General features: G+C 38.0%; 1 protein-coding gene across 4 annotated transcripts in view; it reads left to right on the plus strand.

Annotated features, from left to right (window-relative positions):
- WDR72 (WD repeat domain 72) overlaps positions 1-20,911 on the plus strand; it is a 218,622-nt gene that overhangs the window by 147,590 nt on the left and 50,121 nt on the right. For all 4 annotated transcript variants that reach the window (XM_073303832.1, XM_073303831.1, XM_073303833.1 and 1 more), the window contains one exon: positions 18,414-18,518. In XM_073303832.1, coding sequence (XP_073159933.1) covers positions 18,414-18,518 — 105 coding nt within the window. The remainder of the gene's footprint in view (positions 1-18,413; positions 18,519-20,911) is intronic.

Genomic DNA, 20,911 nt, shown 5'->3' on the forward strand with positions numbered 1-20,911 from the left:
ACATGCTGAGAGGTGAACATGCAGAACAGTGCCCCTTAGTATGAATTCAAGGATGATAAAATGACTGTATTTTTAATATATTATTGATGACTATGGCTAAATGAGATTTCATCCCAGCCAACCACAATCATAGGAATCATATAAATATAAGGGGAAAAGATCTTAAGGAAACATTCATCAGATACAAAATTTTGTGGCTAACAGGCAGCTAGGAAAAGCTGTGAAGTGACTGCTTTAATGAGGATTACAAAGTAAATTGTATTACACCTCTCTACAAATATCATTTTAATTTTATATGATGCAGATTACTTTGAAGTTTGTTTTATATAGTATATAGCACTTAAATGTCCTTGGAGTGAAGCACCCATATTCAGGAAACTCATTAGCTGAGCTGTCTGTGTCTGTATATCTGCCATAGCATCTGGTGAGAGGGCTGCCACTGACCCTGCCAGACTTGGGTCATGAGGTCAGCGGGTCTCATTTATTATTCAAAATTGCTTTCTGACCTTTTATCAGCTAGGTCAAAGGATGTTGTATTCTAGTTGGTTGAATTTTATAGTGAAACCAGTATATTGCACATCTAGTATGATTACCAGTTTATTTGAATCTTACCCCCTCCCTCAAAAAAAAAGTGATACCTAGGGATTGATAAAGTTCAAAATGCTTACCTACATAATGGTACGTATACCTCAATATACATACAGTAAGTACTTGGCTAACCTTGTGGAAAAAATATTAGTTGCCTTACGTATAAATTAGATTATAAAATGAATATACACTTTCAACTGTAATAGTTTTGAAATGGCTAAAGGCAAAATAGTTCAGTTCCTAGATATTCTCCCATTTTCACTCCACTCATCCTTTTAGGTAGCTTCCTTGACAACAGCAGGATTTCTCTGATTCCAGCAGCTGATGCAGCTCCATAGATCCTTGGCTGTAGGAACTATAGGACAAAAACAACTAAGAGAGGTTTTATGTCTTTAATATATTTTGCAAGGAAAAACAAGTGAGAGCCTAAAATATTTTTAAACCTGATTTGATTCAAGGTGTCTTCCAGATCTGAGAAGTCATTGAACAATGCTTTGCAACACATTCATCCCCAAAGAGAAGCCTAATGAGAAATTCAACTGCCCTGGAAAAAAATCCTTTTATTGCATTCTTTCATGAAGAACTGACCATTTCAGGTTTTCATCCTGGAATGAATGAGTAAAAGCTTTAAAAAGAATCCCCATCTGAAATGTACTTTGGGTACATTAAAACACTTCTCCTTTTAGCAGAAAATTAGCCATCACATCTTAACAAGCTATACTACAGAAAACTGGGAAACATAGATGGCAGATTGATTCTTAAAGGAAGCTTTATTCCTCTAGAATGATTTCATCCTTTTTAAAGAAGAAGTCAAAGGTCACATTGGTCTTGCCCTTGAAGCAGACAATATGAGATGTCAGCGTGTGCTTTCTGACACTGCATATGATGAATAACCTTGACATGGTAGTAAACAAATAGCCTATATTAATGTTTGTATGCTCAGTGAAGTATTAATATAATATATAGTTCAGCAATGTATTGCATATACAGCTTGTTTAGGAATGGAAGCTTCCTAGTAATTTCATACTGAAACAATGGCTTGTTAAATCATGCGATAAAGTATCTATTTTTTCAAGTATCAAAATGTGTACTTATCTGAAACATGACAAACTATAACCACTTAGAAAAAAATTTAGAAGAGTTTTATTATCTGTCATTGTATAAATATACACCAAATCAACAAAATACAGAAACATCAGGAATAACTGCATTCTTAGGGAATCTTGGTTTATTATATATAGTTGTTTTTAGTGTTGTAACTGTCTGGCGGTCAATCAGATTTGAAAGTCCAGAGCTGCCACCGGTAAGTATGTAATATCCAAAATCCAACCAGGATATCAACTGTTCTCTTTTGATAGTTTCAAATAGTCTAACGGAATAGCTATGTAATGTCAAGCCATACATAAATGTTTGATCAAAATGAAATGTTTTCTTTCAAATATGTCCAGCCGCTCAAGAGTCTAGTGTTACTGTCACTGAATGTTAACACAGAAACATATTTCACCTGGCAAATTCTTTAACATACAAATATTGTGACTTTTTTGTACACTTAATCATTGTTTTTATGACACTTTGGATTCATTTTTTCTTTGGTGGGAAGTAATTCAAGGATGCTGCAATGTACCAATTACTGATTTGCAGCCTAGTATCATTAGACATTATTGTTGCCTGGACAGCTTCACTTTTAGCACAGTTCAAAGCTGAGAGCTGCTCTTGTTCAAATAGGTAAGATCAGTATCTTGCAGTTATGAAAAATTGTATATGTTTTGGGTCACATCATTTTTGTTTGTTTCAAAATCAATGTTACTGTCCCAAAAAAGCAAGTTATTTCTAGAACAGTCTCAAATTCTATTGTGACATTTAGAACACAGCATTCTCTGTGCTTCATTTAGAGTAGCCCCCATATACTAACATATGAGCAAACCCTGGGTCCTATTCATAGCCTTTGTTATTACATAAACTGCATTGTAACCATGGCACAATAAATATTCACACTGTTGTGACAGAATCTGAGAAACACCTTCTAACTTAACACCTGAAAAACATCCTAGCACTTATCCCATTGTACTTTACAAAGTGAAAAAAGGCATTTGTCATTCCTCCTTCCATATATTATGAATGTTACATGTCCATGAAAGGTACTTTGCAGGAGGTTTGTGTACAAGAAAGGTCAAGAAAACATTTCAGGTGATCGTAAAAACGTTTCAAAGATCTAAAATTTAGATAGAGAAAAATGTGGAGAATGGCATTCAATCACTGTAGGTAAAAGGAATCAGGATTGATAATTTGATGTCAAAAGCAATTGTGCAATATTACTACAGAGATAAGATAAATCTATATACAGTACAAAATTGTATAATGTTAATTATTATACAACTTAATTATTTAATTATAAGTAATCACCTGGCAGTCACAATATAAGAGATCCATGTCTTCACTTAAGAGAAAAACAAAATAATACTGCAAGGGAAAAAATGTCAGGCACTCCAGAAAACCATTGCATTGCTCTTGGTTTTGTCCTTGATAAAGGACATATGATGAAGTGGAGAAGCTGGAGTTTTCTTGACAGGAGGCAACATCAGACCTTCAGAATCTAATTTTTAACCTGGCTTTTCATTTCATACCTGCAATTTTTGCACCCTCCAACTGTGGGCAAAAATGATGTCAATTAGATGCCTATTTGATTTGTAAATGCAGTCTGGTAGTTAGGTATCTGCCTTCATTCTAGTTTTTTCTGGATGCAAAATTGGATGCGGTTTTTCAAACTCAGTCTGATTCTTGTCCTAAGGCAGTTCTTTATGAAGTGTTTGAACATCTCCCTTTGAAACAGATAGGGGGAGAAATTCAGTAATTACTTATTGCTGGCTTTCTGTGTCTGATCTGTGTTATGCAAGCCATAGTAGACCCACTTACTATGAACAGAAGACTGGGAGTCAAAATTTGGCTACAAAGTCAATGAGAACAGACTTTCTCTTAAGATTTGTAACCCAGAAGATGGCTAACTTAGGGTATCTGTAATAGTTTTTTGTTATGATGCTTTGGCCAAAATAAATTGACCCTCAGGACTGTTGGAGGTTTTCCCTGTCTTGCTCTGGATATAAATGACTATAGATTGAGTCTGATGAAAAGGACAGAGAGGGATCTTCTACCAATACAGTCTTATGCATGAGTTCTAATTCAGGTGACACAGCAATAATGACTGCTGGTGAATTTGGGAACAGAGAAAAACTAAACCATAGCTGAAAGGAGTTTTTAAATACAGTAGAACCTCAGAGTTACGAACACCTCAGGAATGGAGGTTGTTTGTAACGCTGAAATCTTTGTAACTCTGAACAAAACCTTAGGGTTGTTCTTTCAAAAGTTTACAACTGAACATTGACTTAATACAGCTTTGAAACTTTACTATGAAGAAAAAAACGCTGCTTCCCCTTTATTTTTTTAGAAGTTTACATTTACCACAACACTGTTCTGTATTTGCTTTTTGTCTCTGCTGATTTACACAACTTTACACAAAGACAAATTTCCACAGTGCATGTGTAGATTTTTATTCTGTTAAAAAATATAAAGAAACCTCAGCCTGAAAACACAAAGCCCCCAACTGACAAATGTGAAGTTAAACTGCAGGCCCCACACAGGGTTCATATTGCTCCGTACAAAATGTTGCCACGATTCTACAGGATTCCATAAACCTCTCTGGCAAAAAGTTGACAATTTAAGGCACTGCCATTATAATAGCCTTGGCCCGTAGTCTCCTCTTCTGTGTAGGGATTCATTCAGTTCCATGCTCCCCTATAGCCCCTTCCACCCAGCCACCATAGCATGGCAGGGGTCATGCTGCATTGGCTCATTAACACTGCACTGTTCCCCATAACTCCACAGAGAGAATCAGCAGGAACTAATGCTACCTCTAGCAGCACTGACAGTCCACAGACTTCATCTGTGGATCATCACTAGTTGTAGGGGAAATCAGTTACTTATTACGGTTCCTCACATCCAGTTTTTCCACACTGCCAACATTTTTGGCAGCATTCTCCTTAGCTGCTTTCCCCCGTAGAGGGCTCCAATATGGTTTTGTCCATGGACTGTATCCCATCCCCAGATTTCTGGGACCACATGAATCATTGTGGTTTATCATTTTTTACTGTAATCTTTGCTTGGGGTTTATGTCCAGATCTGGATTCAAACTCGCCCAAAGTTCAAAAGGGTTCAGACCCATTGTCTTTGTACAGATGCATCTTGCAAATAAGGGTCTGAACGGCAAAGTTCAGATCTACTGTAGATAACATTCCAGCTCTCAAAGCCCCCAAAGCTTGATGGGATTCAGATCTTGTATTCTAGTCAGAGCCTATTTCTTATACGATCTGTTAAGCAGTTAAGAATGTTATCCTGTTGGGATGAGGGAACACTAGATTGGTTTGGGGGGTCTGTATCCTGTGATATTGACAGAGGGCAGATGATCTGCTCCCCAAAGTTTTGTCTTCCTCTTTGGCATCACTAAAACAAAACAGGCCAAATTAATCACTGGGATCATTCCATTAATGGCCCATCATCTCCAAGATTTAAGTCTCTGTTGTTTAGGCATGGGAACACGTTTTGTTCAGTCATTTACAAAACAGCATAGCCCACATTCTGTTCTCAGTTGCACCACTAGAATTGAGAACAGAGTGTGGCCTATGCTATTTTGTTAATGACTGAACAAAAGGTGTTGTTGTGCCTACACAACACAGAGGTAAATAGTGTGGATGGGTCATCAATAGAGTTATCCCAGATTTACACTGGCATAACTGAATGCAGAATCAGGACCCACTTGTTTAAAAGATATTTCCATTTACACCAGGAGGGTACATCTACTTCAGAAAGAGTTGGAAATAAATATAAAATATGTTAGATAGTAGTACACTGCCTTAAACCCCAGTTCACTACAAAACTTAACATGTAATTGAAAATCGTTAATTAAATACTGTGCAGTCAAGAATCATGCATAATGTAACACAGCTACCTCAAACAGTTCACTCCGGATCATTTAAATTTCCTCCGAGCTTTTATGGACATGAGGAACTGGTATTTGAAGTAGTCCCTGATGAGATTTTCTTTGGCCCTCACAGCATCCTCAGAGAATGTCCCGGTGCATATTTATGTGATAGGGAAGGAAGATTACACACATGGATTTATGCTTTTATAATATTAGGTGAAATCACTATTAAAATACACACCTAGACAAATGCCTCTAACATGGCACTATATGATCACATATTGTATGTGCTCCCAAACTCCTTTAACTGTGTGGGAGATAAGTGGCCTAGAGCTATAGACTCATAAGTTAACTGAGACTATGTGTGAGTGAGAGAGACATTTAAATTTAAGATGTCACTCCACTTGTAAAATAGGATTTTCATCTCTTCAATTAATTGTTCTGGGGATTTTAGTAAGCAGGTAATTGTATTTAGCAGAGTTATTTCTGAAGTCCTGTCATATTTGTATTTTCAAATGTCATGAATAGTTTGGTTCCTAAAGCAGCATTGCTACTATTCACAAATGCAGTTTGCTTAGAGGAGAGGGACAAAAAAGAGGCAGCAATTTAAGGAACTTGGCAAATTACAAACTGCATTGTAGTTCACTGGAGAACTCTATATTAGTCATACAGTATGATTCAGCTAATCCATTATTCTTAGAAGATGAATCCCTGTATATCCAGGTACAATCCTTACCAAATATCTAGACACAATCACAGGCTTTTAGGATTACAAGTAACATAATAAAGGATAATGACCAAAAATTAAGCACACCAATACAGAAAGCTTAGGCTAACTGGGCCTGCCATGTGCAATATAAGACAGCAGTCTATTAGGTTTAAAGTGAGATTAAGGAGTTGTGTAACCTGCAATTATGCTGTTTTTCATTAAAAAATAAGATGATTGGACTCAGTAGGGCCCTTCCTTATATTTACCTCTGTTTAATTGGATTGGGAACTGCTTAAACATCTTTGAGTTGGAGCTTATAAGAAGATGATCCCAGCTGTTTTTCGAAGCTTAAGAGAGCAGGCAGACAACATGATCATGTCAAGACTCATACTAAAGCCTTAATCCTACTTTTTCATCAACTAACACTACAGCCAAATCTTCAACCTCATCAGTACTAAATGTGCTTTGGATCTCCCACAATATATTATAATTGTCTAATAATATTAATTTTTGCTTGATTTCTGACAAGTGTCTTTAAAGAATCATCTCCTGTCCATCTGCATTTAGTGAGCTGCAATGAAACCCTACATTTTCAGTCATTTAAAAAATAATATTCTATAATTCTTTGCTTCTAGGAATCTTAGTATCTACTAAAGCTAATTATTCTATATTTGGCCATGGAGGGATTTCATAGATCTGTACCTCATCTTATTATAATGTTAAATTCAGTATATTGGTGTCTGTTATTCTCTGTGCATGTGTTATCAGATGGTAAATGGTTTTGTCTAAAAAGAGAAAAAAATCAATGGAAACTATTTCAGCTTCTTCCAGGTTTTTGCTTAAGTACTGTTTGAATAACCAAAAGCAATTGCTCAACATTTTAACTTTAAAACTTGCTAAATAGAGTATTAGCTAGTTTAGAATCCTGGAGTTGTTTAAAGATTAAAGGTTAAACGTTCCAATGAGTTATTCCTGCAGCTGTGCATATTACTTTGTGTGATCCAATACTTTTCTTTCTTTCTTTTTTTCTTTCTTTTTTTTTCTTCTTTCAAGTGGTGCTCCGATTTGTCCTAGTGACACAGGGCTGCCAGCAGGAAAGCAAGCGTAGTTAATGCTCAGCTGCTCAAACCAGTCAAGCAAGCTAGCAAGTCCCAGCTGTGCTACTTGATGTTTTTTGATTGCACCTAGTCCTCAATCTGTGAACTGTTTTCTGGACTTAGATTCATCAAGCTCTGCCGCTTTAAAAACGCATGCAGGCAGGCATCCTAGGATATGCCATTATAAGCTGCTGCCAGGGGATCTTCTAGGAGATAAATGGAATCTGTGTGAAGTAAATTAGTGTGAACCAGTCAATCTGTGTGTCAGCCTTGAGCCACATCCATCGGTAACTAGCTTGCTGACTGAAAAGTCCACTGTCTTTTGCCAATCGGAGATCTCAGCCACCAGGAAGCAGTCCTATACAACATTAGTTTCTTGGAATAATGCCTGTTTGACCGTTTACTTCAGTTTACTTATTACTTACAATCGGATGGAACATCTTTTAAAGTCAGATAACATTTTAGCAGTAGGGAACATAAAAGGAATGTCTGGGAAATAAGTACTTCCACTTCCATACAGGAGCCATTCAGCAGAGTCATGCTGTGCTGCTGTTGGCTTTACCTTCCTATCAGTAATACATCTTGAAGGCCATAATGCAAAATAATAATAACTTGGCCAAGAGAGGTTAATCAAGGCAGTCTCCCCAAATTTGTTTTCCCTGAGTTTAGCTTGTAGCATCATAGATTAAAAGGAGGGAAGAGTCTGCAAACCATGATGTTCACACGGTGCAAAGGAATATAACTCAGTGTCGTCATACAGTTTTTTAAACCAAACACTTTGGCTTCTGTGTGATTAGGATTCTTCTGCAGCAATAGGGTAAAACAGAATCTAGGCTACAAAGGTTTTGACTCAAGTCAATACATATTATAAGGTGCTAAATCCTAAGTATATCAAGTTTTCTGAAATATTTTGACAATATTAATATTTTATAACAGGGGTTCTCAAACTGGGGGTCGGGACCCCTCAGGGGGTCATGAGGTTATTACCTGGGGAGGGATCATGAGCTGTCAGCCTCCACCCCAAATCTCGCTTTGCCTCCAGCATTTATAATGGTGTTAAGTATATAAAAAAGTGTTTTTAATTTATTATGGGGGTTGCACTCAGAGGCTTGCTATGTGAAAGGGGTCACCAGTACAAAAGTTTGAGAACCACTGTTTTATAATGTCAAGTTATGAGTGGCTTTTGGTTTGTTTGTTTGTTTGTGTTTGTTTTACAAAAAGTATTTATATGCTGATGGATAATTACATTACACGTAAAATATCTCCCCCGTTGATTCCAGTGCTGAAGTGAATGGGAATGCTGCTTGATTTTGAAAATCATAGCAATTGCTGTATATAGTAACAAAAATTTAAAACTACCAGTACCTCCACTTCCCATAAAAAGTTGATTACTGCTGCCGCTCATTGATCTTTTTTGGGGGGTGGGGAAAGTGGTGAGATAGATATAAACAAGGACAGAGTGGATAAGTTAATTCTGCACCATATTTAGTGAAAACTTGTACTAACATTTCTAGGGAAATGACATTTATGCTTTCTAGGTGCAAAAGGAAGCCAGGAAATAAAAGCAATGTCTAATAATAATAATAAAAAAATGAAAGGGGATTTACATCTTAAAATAATCTTCCTTTATTTTTCCCCCTTTACAAAGTTCAGTGATGTCTGTACTGCAGTACTTTGCAAGAAACGCTGTAGAAGATTTTATGTGAAAGTATTCCATTTTCTATAGCAGAATCTAGAGACAAATTTTACTAGTAAGGTGTTTTATTATTTATAGTATATACAGTACGTGGACACGTACCTGTGTAAATCACAACTAAGCTCAAGTCAATTGCTTTAAAAACTGTGTGACTGTTTCATTGCACTAATGAAACAAAAATGGGACATCCTTTGAGAGCATAATTCGTTACATGCTTGTATAACCAGTTGAGATAAATAAGGAAGTCCCTCTGGGTGAATAAAACTTTGAAGGATATTGGGGAAAGAATCACAGAAAATTCCTGATTCACAGTCTTGGGAAAGTGCTATCCTCAAAGACATGGCTTTTTAAAATATATAAAGATTTAAAATCTGCTCTAGTACTTTTAGAAGGAAAAAATACTATTTGCATTACATTTTAGTCTTCATTCACTCGGTGTGGTGGTGGGCTGTGCACCTGATGTGCCCATAACTTCATTGCGTGCAGGGGAAGTCATATGTTTCTGCCATGTCATTGACAATAAATGAGTCCTTGCTAAGTGAAGTGACCCTGGCTGCACCAGGTACATGACATAGTATTTATGCATTTCTAGGTGTACGAGGCAAGTTAATGATAACCACATAATGCTGAGGTCTGATACCATGAATAATGTTCAAGATTCGATCATCTGTTTCCAAAGTGATAGGATACCTTCTTGTCACTCACATTAGGAAGCTAGTGGCAGATTCACCTGTATTATGATCTATGGACCAGCTAAAATGTAATATTTTTGTCTCCCAGTCAAGATATAAGTTCATTTTGGGAGACTTAAGTCTTGTATTGCCAAGTTTGTGATCCATAAACGGTAAGAACTAATGTCTAGTAAGCAGAGATTCCCCCTGGCCTGCTTTTTACAGAGACTTTCTGGGGAGGTCGGAGGTAGGAGCAGTACGACGCATCTGTTTAATATGTTTGGTCATAATTGTAGAAATTAGACAAGGAAAAGGCCTATTAGATCATCTATTCGAGTCTCTCTGTCTGCCAGTTCAGGATTGTGCCCTGCAGTATAAATTGCTGGTGTTTTGTCCTAGCTCAGTGCTATTAACTTTGTTGCTTTAGTTCCATTTAGTTTCCAGATGGACTCATTTTATACTAGTTTATTTAAAAGTGATACCAACTGCCGTATGCTGCTACATTTACTGTAGAATCCTAATTTAAGGGACTGTACAGATTAATTCTTTAATCTGTCTTTTTTTTTTAAGAAAAGGGTAATGAAAACTGTGCCAATCTGATATTTAATTACTGTAAAATAACAACTGGCTGCTCTCAGTTAAATTCCAACTTTATAAATCAGTGAATTTTTTAAAAAATGACACCAAAATCCAGTAATTAGCCTAAATCTGATATTTCCTGTTACTGAGATGAATTTTGAACCAGCGGTCCATATCCCTGTCATGGTTCTTGGGTAACTGATGGGCACTCCTGCCATCTGGGCACTGTAAAACCCGGAGGGCACCTCAGACTGCATAAACAGGCATTTCCGTGTAGATCTGTTGTCTGCTGTCCCCCGGAGCTGCCCAGCAACCATCTGGGACTTCCTGCTTTTAAACCTTTACTCTACCCCTGACATAATTATAGAGGCTGGAGAGACAGGACAAGCCCTGCCCACAGCAGCTCTTTAACCCCTTTGACACCAGTGCGGGGTTTATATACCCTATCACAATTTTCTCTTCCAGACTAAAGAAGTGAGGGCAGAGGGTATTACTGCTAAAAACACATCATCTTTGCTTCTTCCACATCCTACTGCAGGTGGCGGCAGCAGCAGCACCAAACAGCTAAGGACACGTGTGACAGTGCAGGGAGTGAGTATGTGAGCCTGCACGCTGATCACTTGGAGGCTAATTAGTGCTCACCAGAGAAGCTGATTGGGGCATAATGATTCAATCAGGCTCGTGGGCTGGGTAGGGTAAGAACTCAGTTCACCCCATCAGCCCGGGGCTGAATAGAAGAGGAACAGGAAGGAAGTACAGAGAGAGAGGAACAGGGCTAGCTGAGGCTAGTCACACAGAGGGCTCAGAGTAGGGAGACCTCTGTTCCCCTCAGCTCCTGCTGAGAGGGCCTAAACCTTGGCAAACTTTGTAAATAGGTGAGCGCACGGAGAACTGTGGTGATATTGGTGAAGGGGACTTGAAATAAAGCTTCAGTAAGAGCACACCTGGAGGACTCTGTGCAGTTTCTGTGGGGAAGAAGACGGGGGCCAAGCAGGGCCCCTGTATAACGTGGCTCATTAATTCTAAAGGAACAATAGGGCCACTTCCTACAGATGGCCAGCCATCTACACTCCTCCCAGGCCACCAAACCACTGGCAGTATGTTTCCTTTCCCTGCTTTGCTGCTCTTGTCTGGTTCCCCTGACAACTGCATCCAACTGCCTTCTCTGCAGTATACACAAGGTACAGAGGTGTCACTGATGTTGCACCATCCTAGAACAAACTGGTACAACATCTGACATGATCTGTGTTTCCCTAATGCCCCTCCAGCTTGTCATGTCTCCCTCATCTCCACATGGGAACACCATACACTTTTGTGGGGCAGAAGGTGGCTATCTGGTGGGATAGGAAACCGTGTCTTTCCTATTTTTATGAATCCTCTTCCCGTTTCCCAGAGTTCTGCATCCTGCCACAGCAAGGAGTACTGTATGGAATAAGGATATTTGTGCTGTGCTGTGTGGGTATCCTGTTTCAAAATGATTTTGTAGAACACTGCAGATATTTGGTACAGTTTTTCACTAATATTATGAGGCATGTAGTAATCTTCTCTCTTGAGATTGACACCTGTTAGGTAGGATTTCAGGATAAGATACTAGCTTTTGTTCCCTACCTTTGCACCTGGCCTCCTAGGTGCAGCATAGTAAAAGGTTGTAGTCCTTGCATGTTCTTGTAATAGTGTCATCTAACAGGTTTTTTTCAACTTGTTTACTGAAGAAACCTTCAACCCCCCCCGCTTTATTTTTGGTCAACTACAGACTTTACTCATATTTAGGTTGCTGTATCCTGTGTTTCAAACCTTGATATAATTTAATAAATCTTTTAGTTCTCTAGTCCCACAGGCCAGCTTCCCTCTCTTTTGATTGAAGGGTAATTTTTGTTTTTGCTCTAGTCAGTTTGTTCTAGGATGGCAAGTTTCTTGTAGATTTCTCCACTGATTTTTATGATCTCTCTTTAAATCATTAAAACACATAGCCTTATTAAAAAACAAAATGAAACCATGATCAGGTTATTTACCTATACAATGAAAAATCCTCTTCTTTTCCATATTCCATCTTGAGAATCTGTATGTAGATCAAAGGTATATTTACTTCACTATATGGTGTTTCCAACCAGAGTCTAGTGAGGCTTTTCAGAGTTTAAACTGAGGATGGATGGAAATTACAGTGATTAATTCCTGCTGTATATCCCCAAAGCACTGCTCATCACTGAAAAGTGTCTTTCACACAAGGTATCTGTGAAGTACTTGAAGTACTTTATATTTTTGTGATTTGAGTTTGCAGGATTGAAATAATATGAAACTATTTACATAAAGTTTCAATTCAAATAAGGATTATACTACATGCTTGTGCTGTTCAAGGCACCAAGCCAATCAAATCTGGATTCCATACTAAGGTTTCTGACACTTTCCTGCCTGGCGGGCCCTTTGATGTGATGTCATGGCCAGCTGACTTCACTAAATAAATTGTAAAGCCTCTTTATGCTACTCTGGCAATTTAAGGTGGCTTCAAAGTGGGCATAAATATGGTTTATACCCACTTTAAGGCCCCTTTAAACTGACAGAGTAGGGCAAAGGGGTCTTCCTGTGTATGAGGATCAGATTGTTCACATTGCAGTCCCCGTCAGTACCAAACTAATGATCCAACCAGCGGACCAAATTTGGTGATGAATCTTGGTCACATGCCACCTCAGGCACGTTGCGTATATGTTAAGAAGAATAAATGACCTCGGTCCCATCAATGTGGTGGGAAAGATTATAGTTCCTTTTAGGTACCAGAACCTTACTAAGAATCTTTTCAGTTTCTTGATATTTTATAATAAACCCTCTTTTCCTGTGACAGGGATATTTTAAAATAGGGTAAATAGTGTCAGTTGTAAGATTTTAACTTGCTGCACTTTCTCCAGGGTTACATAACACTGTTCTGACTTTCACTCTTTATTTGGGCCAGAGTGTTCCTTTCTTATTTTTAACTTTTCAATTCCCTTTGTTCATTTGTCTTTTAGGAGATTGTTTGTAAGGAACATTCCATTTCAAATTGTGCACAAAATATGTGATATTTTTAAAAAAACAGTTCTGATATTATCATTTTGTAATTTAACTAGGGTACTGTGGGGTATATCTAAGTTTTATCTGGTGAGATTTGTGTACTGCTCTATCACTGACTAGGCAGAGATACATAAACTCTGCAGTCTGTTTGATCTCCTATTAATGATTTTCTTATAAATACCTTCCTTATGTGAAAATGATTATTAGGAATTAGATTTGAAACTCTTTATAAGTAAAAAGACAGTATGCATCCGATGAAGTGAGCTGTAGCTCACGAAAGCTCATGCTCAAATAAATTGGTTAGTCTCTAAGGTGCCAGAAGTACTCCTTTTCTTTTTGCGAATACAGACTAACACGGCTGCTACTCTGAAACCTGTCTTTATAAGTAGTACAGTACATACAGTAATTTTGTAGTTTAAATTATGACTGTAAATTATGTGCTATGACTATTCATCTACATTTACGTTCACAATGTTGCCAGCTCTCATGATTTTACTGAGAGTCTCGTGTTATTGGTGTTTTTCTTAAAGCCAGAGCTTTGAGAGTCATGCAATTCCATTGAGTCTGCTTTCCTAAAAAAAAAAGTTCTAGGGATGCATGTGGACAAATGCTTGAAAATGCTAAGGATAAAGGCTCAAAAACCAGAACACAAATAAAAAGGAACTTCTGATTTTATTTTTTTTAAAAATTTCAAGATTTTTAAGTCAATCTCATTTTTGGGTCTCATAATTTTTGAATATTTGGAGTTGGCAATACTGATGTTGGTTTATTCACTTTGATCTCAAATTATTTTAAATTCTGCTACTATTTCCCCATAGGCAGGGACACAATTGTCCAGGCAAACACAAATTGCAGGCCTAATTAGCACAAGTGACTAACACATATATACAAAATGAAAAAGGACTGAATTATGACCCACCCCTTGGTAACGCCCCAGATATCTGATCTCCCTGATTACCTGGATCACAAGTCGGGGGCGGGTGAGGAGGGACAGCGGCTGCTACACCAATAATCCCCCCAAGAAAGCCATGGCTTTATCTCCCCTATGGTTTGGCTAGCTGAGATGACTGAACATGAAAGTGTATGGTAATTGTCCTACACAATATACTCCCCTCCCCCTGCAGTATAATTCCCTAAAGAGGAATTCCAAAAGAACTGTGACTCAGAAGTGTGAAATGTGACTCAATATCACATCACATTTTGGGCTAAACTACAATTCGGTATTTTCTGCCACAGAAATGATATCATCTTATCTGGATGAAATATTATACAAAGTGGCTTCTTAGAGGGCTAGTAACTTAACCTTATCTGAGGCAGACTACTGAGTAAAAATAAAGCCCACCTGCCCTCTGGAGAGTCATGAACTGCACCAGGAACCCATTAGGGTTTGAGGATGGGCCAGAATTAGTGGTCATTATACTTTTTTGGGGGGGGGGCGGGATTTTTTTCTTTCTCTGCTGGGAGGCAGTTGTTGTGAGAGTTTCCCTTGTCGCCACAATATTCTGTATTTGAAACTTTCCTAATGCTCTTCTTCTGAGCAGCTCTGACTTTCAGATTCACATGTGTATAACTAACAACCCAGTCTATATATACAGTATTGTTGTAGCCATGTGAGTCTCAGGATATTAGAGAGAAAAGGTGGGTGAGGAAATATCTTTTATTGGACCAACTTTGGTGGGTGAGAGAGAGACAAGCTTACACAGAGTTCTTACTCAGGCCTGGTCTACACTACAGTTAGATCAACGCAAGACAGCTTATACCGACCTAACTATGTAAGTGTTTACACTAAAATTTCACTCCTGCCAATGTAACTGCCTCACTATGCTGACTTAATAACTCCACCTCCATAAGAGGTGTAGAGTTAATGTTAATGTAGTTGGTCGATGCAGTGTCAATGTAGGCACTGCACTGTTCACGTCTACCGTTACTGGCTTTCAGAAACCATCCCGCAGTGCCCCACATTGACAGTACAAGCACTCCTGGTTGGTATGCACACCACCAACATGGAGCAAAATGTAGACATGCACAAGTGATTTGATTACTGCTACGGCTGTATGCTGACATAAGTTAGGTCAATTTAATTTTGTAGTGTAGACTGCCACTTACAGCGTTGAAACTTTTTTCGCCCAGGGGTGCGGAAAAACACACCCCTGAGCGACTCATGTTTCAGCACTGTAAAGTGGCAGTGTAAACAGTGCTACAGGGCTGGGAGCAGCACTCCCAGCACTGGAGGCTATTCCCACGTGGAGGTGGTTTTATTACAGCGCTGGAGCCGTGGCTACACACCCAAGTTAAAGCGATGCCGGGGCAGCAATTTAACGTTGGCTGTGTAGACATACCCATTCCCAGACCTGAAGAAGAGCTCTGTGTAAGCTGGAAAGAAGTTGGTCCAACAGAAGTTATTATCTCACCTACCTTGTCAAACCAATCTATCACTTGCCTCAGTAGAGTCCAGGATATTTAATAGGATAGGCTGTTTTAGAAAAATACTCCAGTACTTTTGGCACAAAAAACTTTTCTTTCAAAATCCAGCATGTAAGCTTATATTTCTGGTTATTTTTTTCTGAACAAATATTTCTTGTGCACTGTTCAAGGAATCCTACTCCTCACAACTACTTGCTCTATTCCCAATTAGTGGAGTTGAAAAACACTTACATGTTTAGGATAACAAAACAAAACATGCATTTTGCCTTGGCAAAAATGTATTCCGGGGCAACAATTTATCATTATACTCCTTTATTTCTTACTTCATGAAAGTAGTTAAGAAAAAAGCATCAAAAAGCTAATGCTTCCATTTTAAATAATTAGCAGTGTTATCAAAATGTGAACATTTGGCATTTTTAAAATATATGCCAGTAAAATACAGGTTTTGGCATAATGTTTCTGAGGGAAATTATGTATTTCAGTCAGAAGTCATGCATGAATTCTGCAAAAATATAGCATCTATGAACTTTTGCATGAATTCAGAATGGTTTGACAGTTTGCACCTCTCTCCAATTTGCTATTTTGAATATCCACTCAAAGAGGTTTTTGTTCTTGTGAATGTTTGACAATTGGTGTTTAGACCTGTTCAGAGGGCTAGCTAGTGGCCTATACACCCTTCAGTTTGAGACCTTAAGTGAGACTGACATGATGCATAGACTTTACCCTGGCCCCCTCTGCACAGGGGTGAATTCCCCCCCACCCCTGCAAATTACCTCTGGTGCATGTGTACAAGACATTGTGTGAACAATTCATTATTCATTATTGACTATTCTTCCCCTTTCTCAGCCCTTTCTTTACTCTCTGGTATAGATACACTGAGTTCCATGCAGTTTATTTTGTCGGCTTTTTCAGAGGGACCTGAAAAAACAAAGTTCTTCTTTGTGTGGATGTTAATAATTCCACACACCCTTTTGTAAGATTAGAAGTTTTCCTGGTGTCCTTGGCCCGTTCTTCATTGTGCAAGTTGCTCTACACTGATTGGTTGCTATCTTGACGCTGCCGTAGACATTCAGTTCATTGAGAAAGTTAATTTTTTTTCAGGTGAAAGGTTTTATATTATCAGATATTTCGTTATTATATTATTTACATAAGGCCCCCAATCCTGGATTGGATCTAGAGCACTCTTGGCTTCAGTTGGGCTCCATGTGGATGCAGAGGTCCACACTAATAGAGCTGATTGCAGGATTGGGTCCAAAAGTTATAGACTGATGGAAAATGCAGGGCATTAGTATGGTCATTATTATCATTTATAATTTGTGTCATTGCAGCAGGTAGGAGTCCCATTCAGGGACCAGGACCCCATTATGCTAGGTGCTGTGCAAGCACACACAAAAAAAATGTATCTCATGTGGACCAGTTTCTTTTGAAATGAGCAGAAACTTGATTTCTTTTAACATTGGGGACTGTCCATTGAAGTTTACCTGGAGAGGATTCCCTTCTTATATCACATACTCACCTTTGCAAAATTCAGCAAAAGGTGACTGGCACACAGCCATGACCACAACCCTGATCCTGAAAACTGATCCTAAGGGTGTCTGTGAAGAGTCCCTACTTTGGGGCTGCATGCAGGTGCAAGGGTCCACCTCCATTAATCAATTTGCAGGATTAGGACCTAAATTAGTTGTACAATTAAGAAAAAATTCAAGTCCAGTTACTAGTGTTACCAATGAAGGTAAGGTCTGAGGACTTAAGGCTTGATCTAAGTCCGTCTGAACTGTGTATGTTCTATGAAATAATGTGTAACAGTTTTACATTAACTATGTAATTATCCTTTTTTACCAATGTATATTTTCTGATCAGCAAAGGCTTGGGGCAGAGATGATACAGAAACATTTACCTGCTGTGACAAAGACAGTGACTGTCAGGGCAGAGTTCTTGCTTATTTGCTGTATAGAAAAACTTTCATTGTATCGATGTGAATATGCAGGTAAATTGTATATAAATAAATTTTAAAATTCAGATCTCATTGAGTGTAGTTTCTTATCTTCAGAATCACAAATATTCACCAGTTAGATACGAAAGATATGTTTTCCTAATTAGATAATCTCCAAACTACAATTCAGTTTCCTTTTTATGCTGTTACAATATAAATATTGTAAAATATCAGCATCACATTTCAGGTGTCTTATGTAGCACATTTTTAAAAAATATTAATGTAGACCAAAATAAAACACAATTCCATTCTCCAGTGTGTGACTCCAATATTTACAAGACCTTCTAATTGATTGTTTACTCCATTTACCAGTTTCTTTTGGTAGAGCAAGGAAGCATTTTGTTGGGCTACTAATTTACTTTACTGTTTCAGACTTATGCAAGGAAAATGAATAAGTTTTTCACTACAAAGAGATCACATTTAAGCTGATCCCTCAAACTTCTCTCCCAAAAAAGTCACATCTATGGAGTTTAACTGTTATGTGCCTACCAAATAAATATTTAAGAGGTTCTGTTTTATTTTTTTAATTTATTATTTGTTTGCAAAGAATGACCTCAATGTTGAAAGAACTGTAACAAAGAAGAAAAGTGTTTTATTTGTGAATATATTACAAGTTTCTACCCTATTTTTCCTTCTTTATAGCTGCAGTCAGTGTGGGCAAGCATGACAGCTGCTCAAACTCAGCAAACTTCCAAGGAGTTGAGTATATGCCTGACCGATGTGTCTTGGAAGAGTCTGAGAGTCCAGGTGAGAGCCCTTTAAAGATAGTCACTGAGAATTAAATGATAAATATGACACAGCTTTTGAGCCAATCAAATAAAGCACATTGTAATGCTCCTTCCTTTTTAGCAGCTGCAATGTCAAATTAATGGTCACCTCCTGGGGTCATAGTGTGGAGCTGTTATCCTTTCCTCTTTCATCAAGCATTCAAGTCCTAGGAAGGATAAAGGCTTTATGACCAAAAAGAAAACTGACACTACTAGTTCATTATCATTAGTTTTGGACTAAACTGCTTAGTTAATATATGTACAGTGTCTGACCCTTTGAAGGTTGAGTAAGATTATGAAAAATTAGAAGGATTGTCCCTACTATAGCTGAATATAAAGCAGCCGTTCAGATGCTATAGGTCTGGAGAAAAGCAAATTGACAGTGTTATAACCTGATTCCTTTTTCAAATCAACTCACAGTAGTTAGTTCAATTAATGATTTTTAACATTGAAATGATTAATTGCAGTGATGTACATAAGGTGCATCCCCTTCTAGTGGCTATGGGATTTGTCTTAATGTTGCTTATTTCTCTATCTATGTATGGTATATGTGAGAACCTTATTAATTGAATCTGAAGGGAGAACAATTAAATTTAAAGTGCATATTATTATAGCTGATTAAAAACATAATGTGTGATTAAATAAAAGAAAGGTAAGCAAGGTGTGGGTCTGGCCCACATACCAACATGTAGGTAACATGCACACAGTATCCCTTAGTGAAAGAGTTAAACGTCTTTTTTTCACTTGATATTTTCCTTTCCTGCTTTATCTGGTTTCTGTGTACCCTCTTGCATCTTTGTGTGCTGATCCGTGTATCATATTTTTGATTCATCCTCTCTGCGGCCTGTCAGCTTAGTTAAGAGATTTCCAAATCTTGCAGCCTGCACTGACAGGGGGCAGCTGCCAACAGTCCCCTGATCCTTCCCCAAGGAGTGCTGCTGAGATTTAATTTTCAGTGAAAGGGTGCAGTCTGAAATCCATGTCAGGTCCCCTAAGTCATCTCAGAACCCAGATAGGACCCATGGCTATGGGATTATATTTCAGTGCACTCCACTCCTTCAAGATTCCTTGGGAGTTGAACTGCTGTCATGTACCTGATTTGAACTATGTTTCCTTTTCATTTTTTCCACAGAAATGAGCAATGGTATATTTTAGAATAAGTGAAATCAGTGAATTGTAAATCTGCACCTATTTTCAAACCATTTTGGCTTGGTCTCACTACTTTGCAGCAAAATGCAGCATTGTTTTTTAAAATAATAGGTACCAGGGTAGGGAGACACGTTTAATTCCATATTTCAGTTACACCAAACCATCGGGGGTACCATACTTTAAGGCTTATGCCCTTCAGGAACTGTCCATAAACCTTTCTAGAACTGTTAGAGATAAATGGACAGCCTCATTTTTTATCTGTTTTGGACAGAAGTTAGAAAGAATTAATTAAAGGTTAATAGTCATAACTGGTTCAGGTGAGAATTAATTTAGGGCTCCCTCTGCCTAAAGATATTAATTTTAACCTTCCTTTAAGTTATTTTGGGTGACTGAATGCGTATGGCAGTGGATGGGAGTGTAGAATATATAGTTCTGCATACTATATGTGTGTGTGAAATAAAGAAAAGGATGTAAAACTGTCCAGCGGTGAATATTGATTGGGAAAAATGTGTGTTGATAAAGAATCTAAACTTAAAAACTGAGTTTCATTCTGTCCATCTGACATCATTAAACTGCTAATAAACCATGAATTACTCTGGCTTTTCTCTCTGCCCATTCCTGCATTTTAAGACATCTTGCCTTGTAGGTCTGAAAATCTCTGGAGATTTCACTACTGGTCTCACTGCTTTCCACTGAGAATTTGTGGCTTGGTTGTCATGGAGACATCGTATTTCTCCAAGAATTGCTCATATTGATCCGTGGACAGGCGTAAATGGCCAGGCGAATGTGAGGAGTAAAGGGGGCTGGGCAGTACTATAAAATGACCAGAGGTTATGGGTCGGAAATAAGCTCATAGCAAACACTTAGGTAAAGAGAAAGAAACAGTTTCATTTTGTTTCAGGATTTCGTTTTTGCACTTTGTGCCATTGTCTTCTTTCACTATAGACTGAAAGAAACTTGTTAGTCACTTGTCATGTCAGATCTTTGGTGCTTGTCCTGACACAGCTGTCAGCCTTCCAGCTCTGTGCAGTTCAGGGACACACAACAAAGAGCCAGCAACATGAATTATTTATTGCTCCTTGTGTGGATGAAATTCTGTGATAAGAAATTAAGACACTTCTGACAGAAGCATTTGTTTGAAAAGAAAGATTTTGGTGATAGAATGCTTGAAGCTTACCACTTAGTTTTTTGTAGGCAAACATTGAAACAGTAACGTAACATTTA

This window comes from Lepidochelys kempii, chromosome 10 (genome assembly GCF_965140265.1).
Source record: "Lepidochelys kempii isolate rLepKem1 chromosome 10, rLepKem1.hap2, whole genome shotgun sequence".
Taxonomy (NCBI): Eukaryota; Metazoa; Chordata; order Testudines; family Cheloniidae; genus Lepidochelys; species Lepidochelys kempii.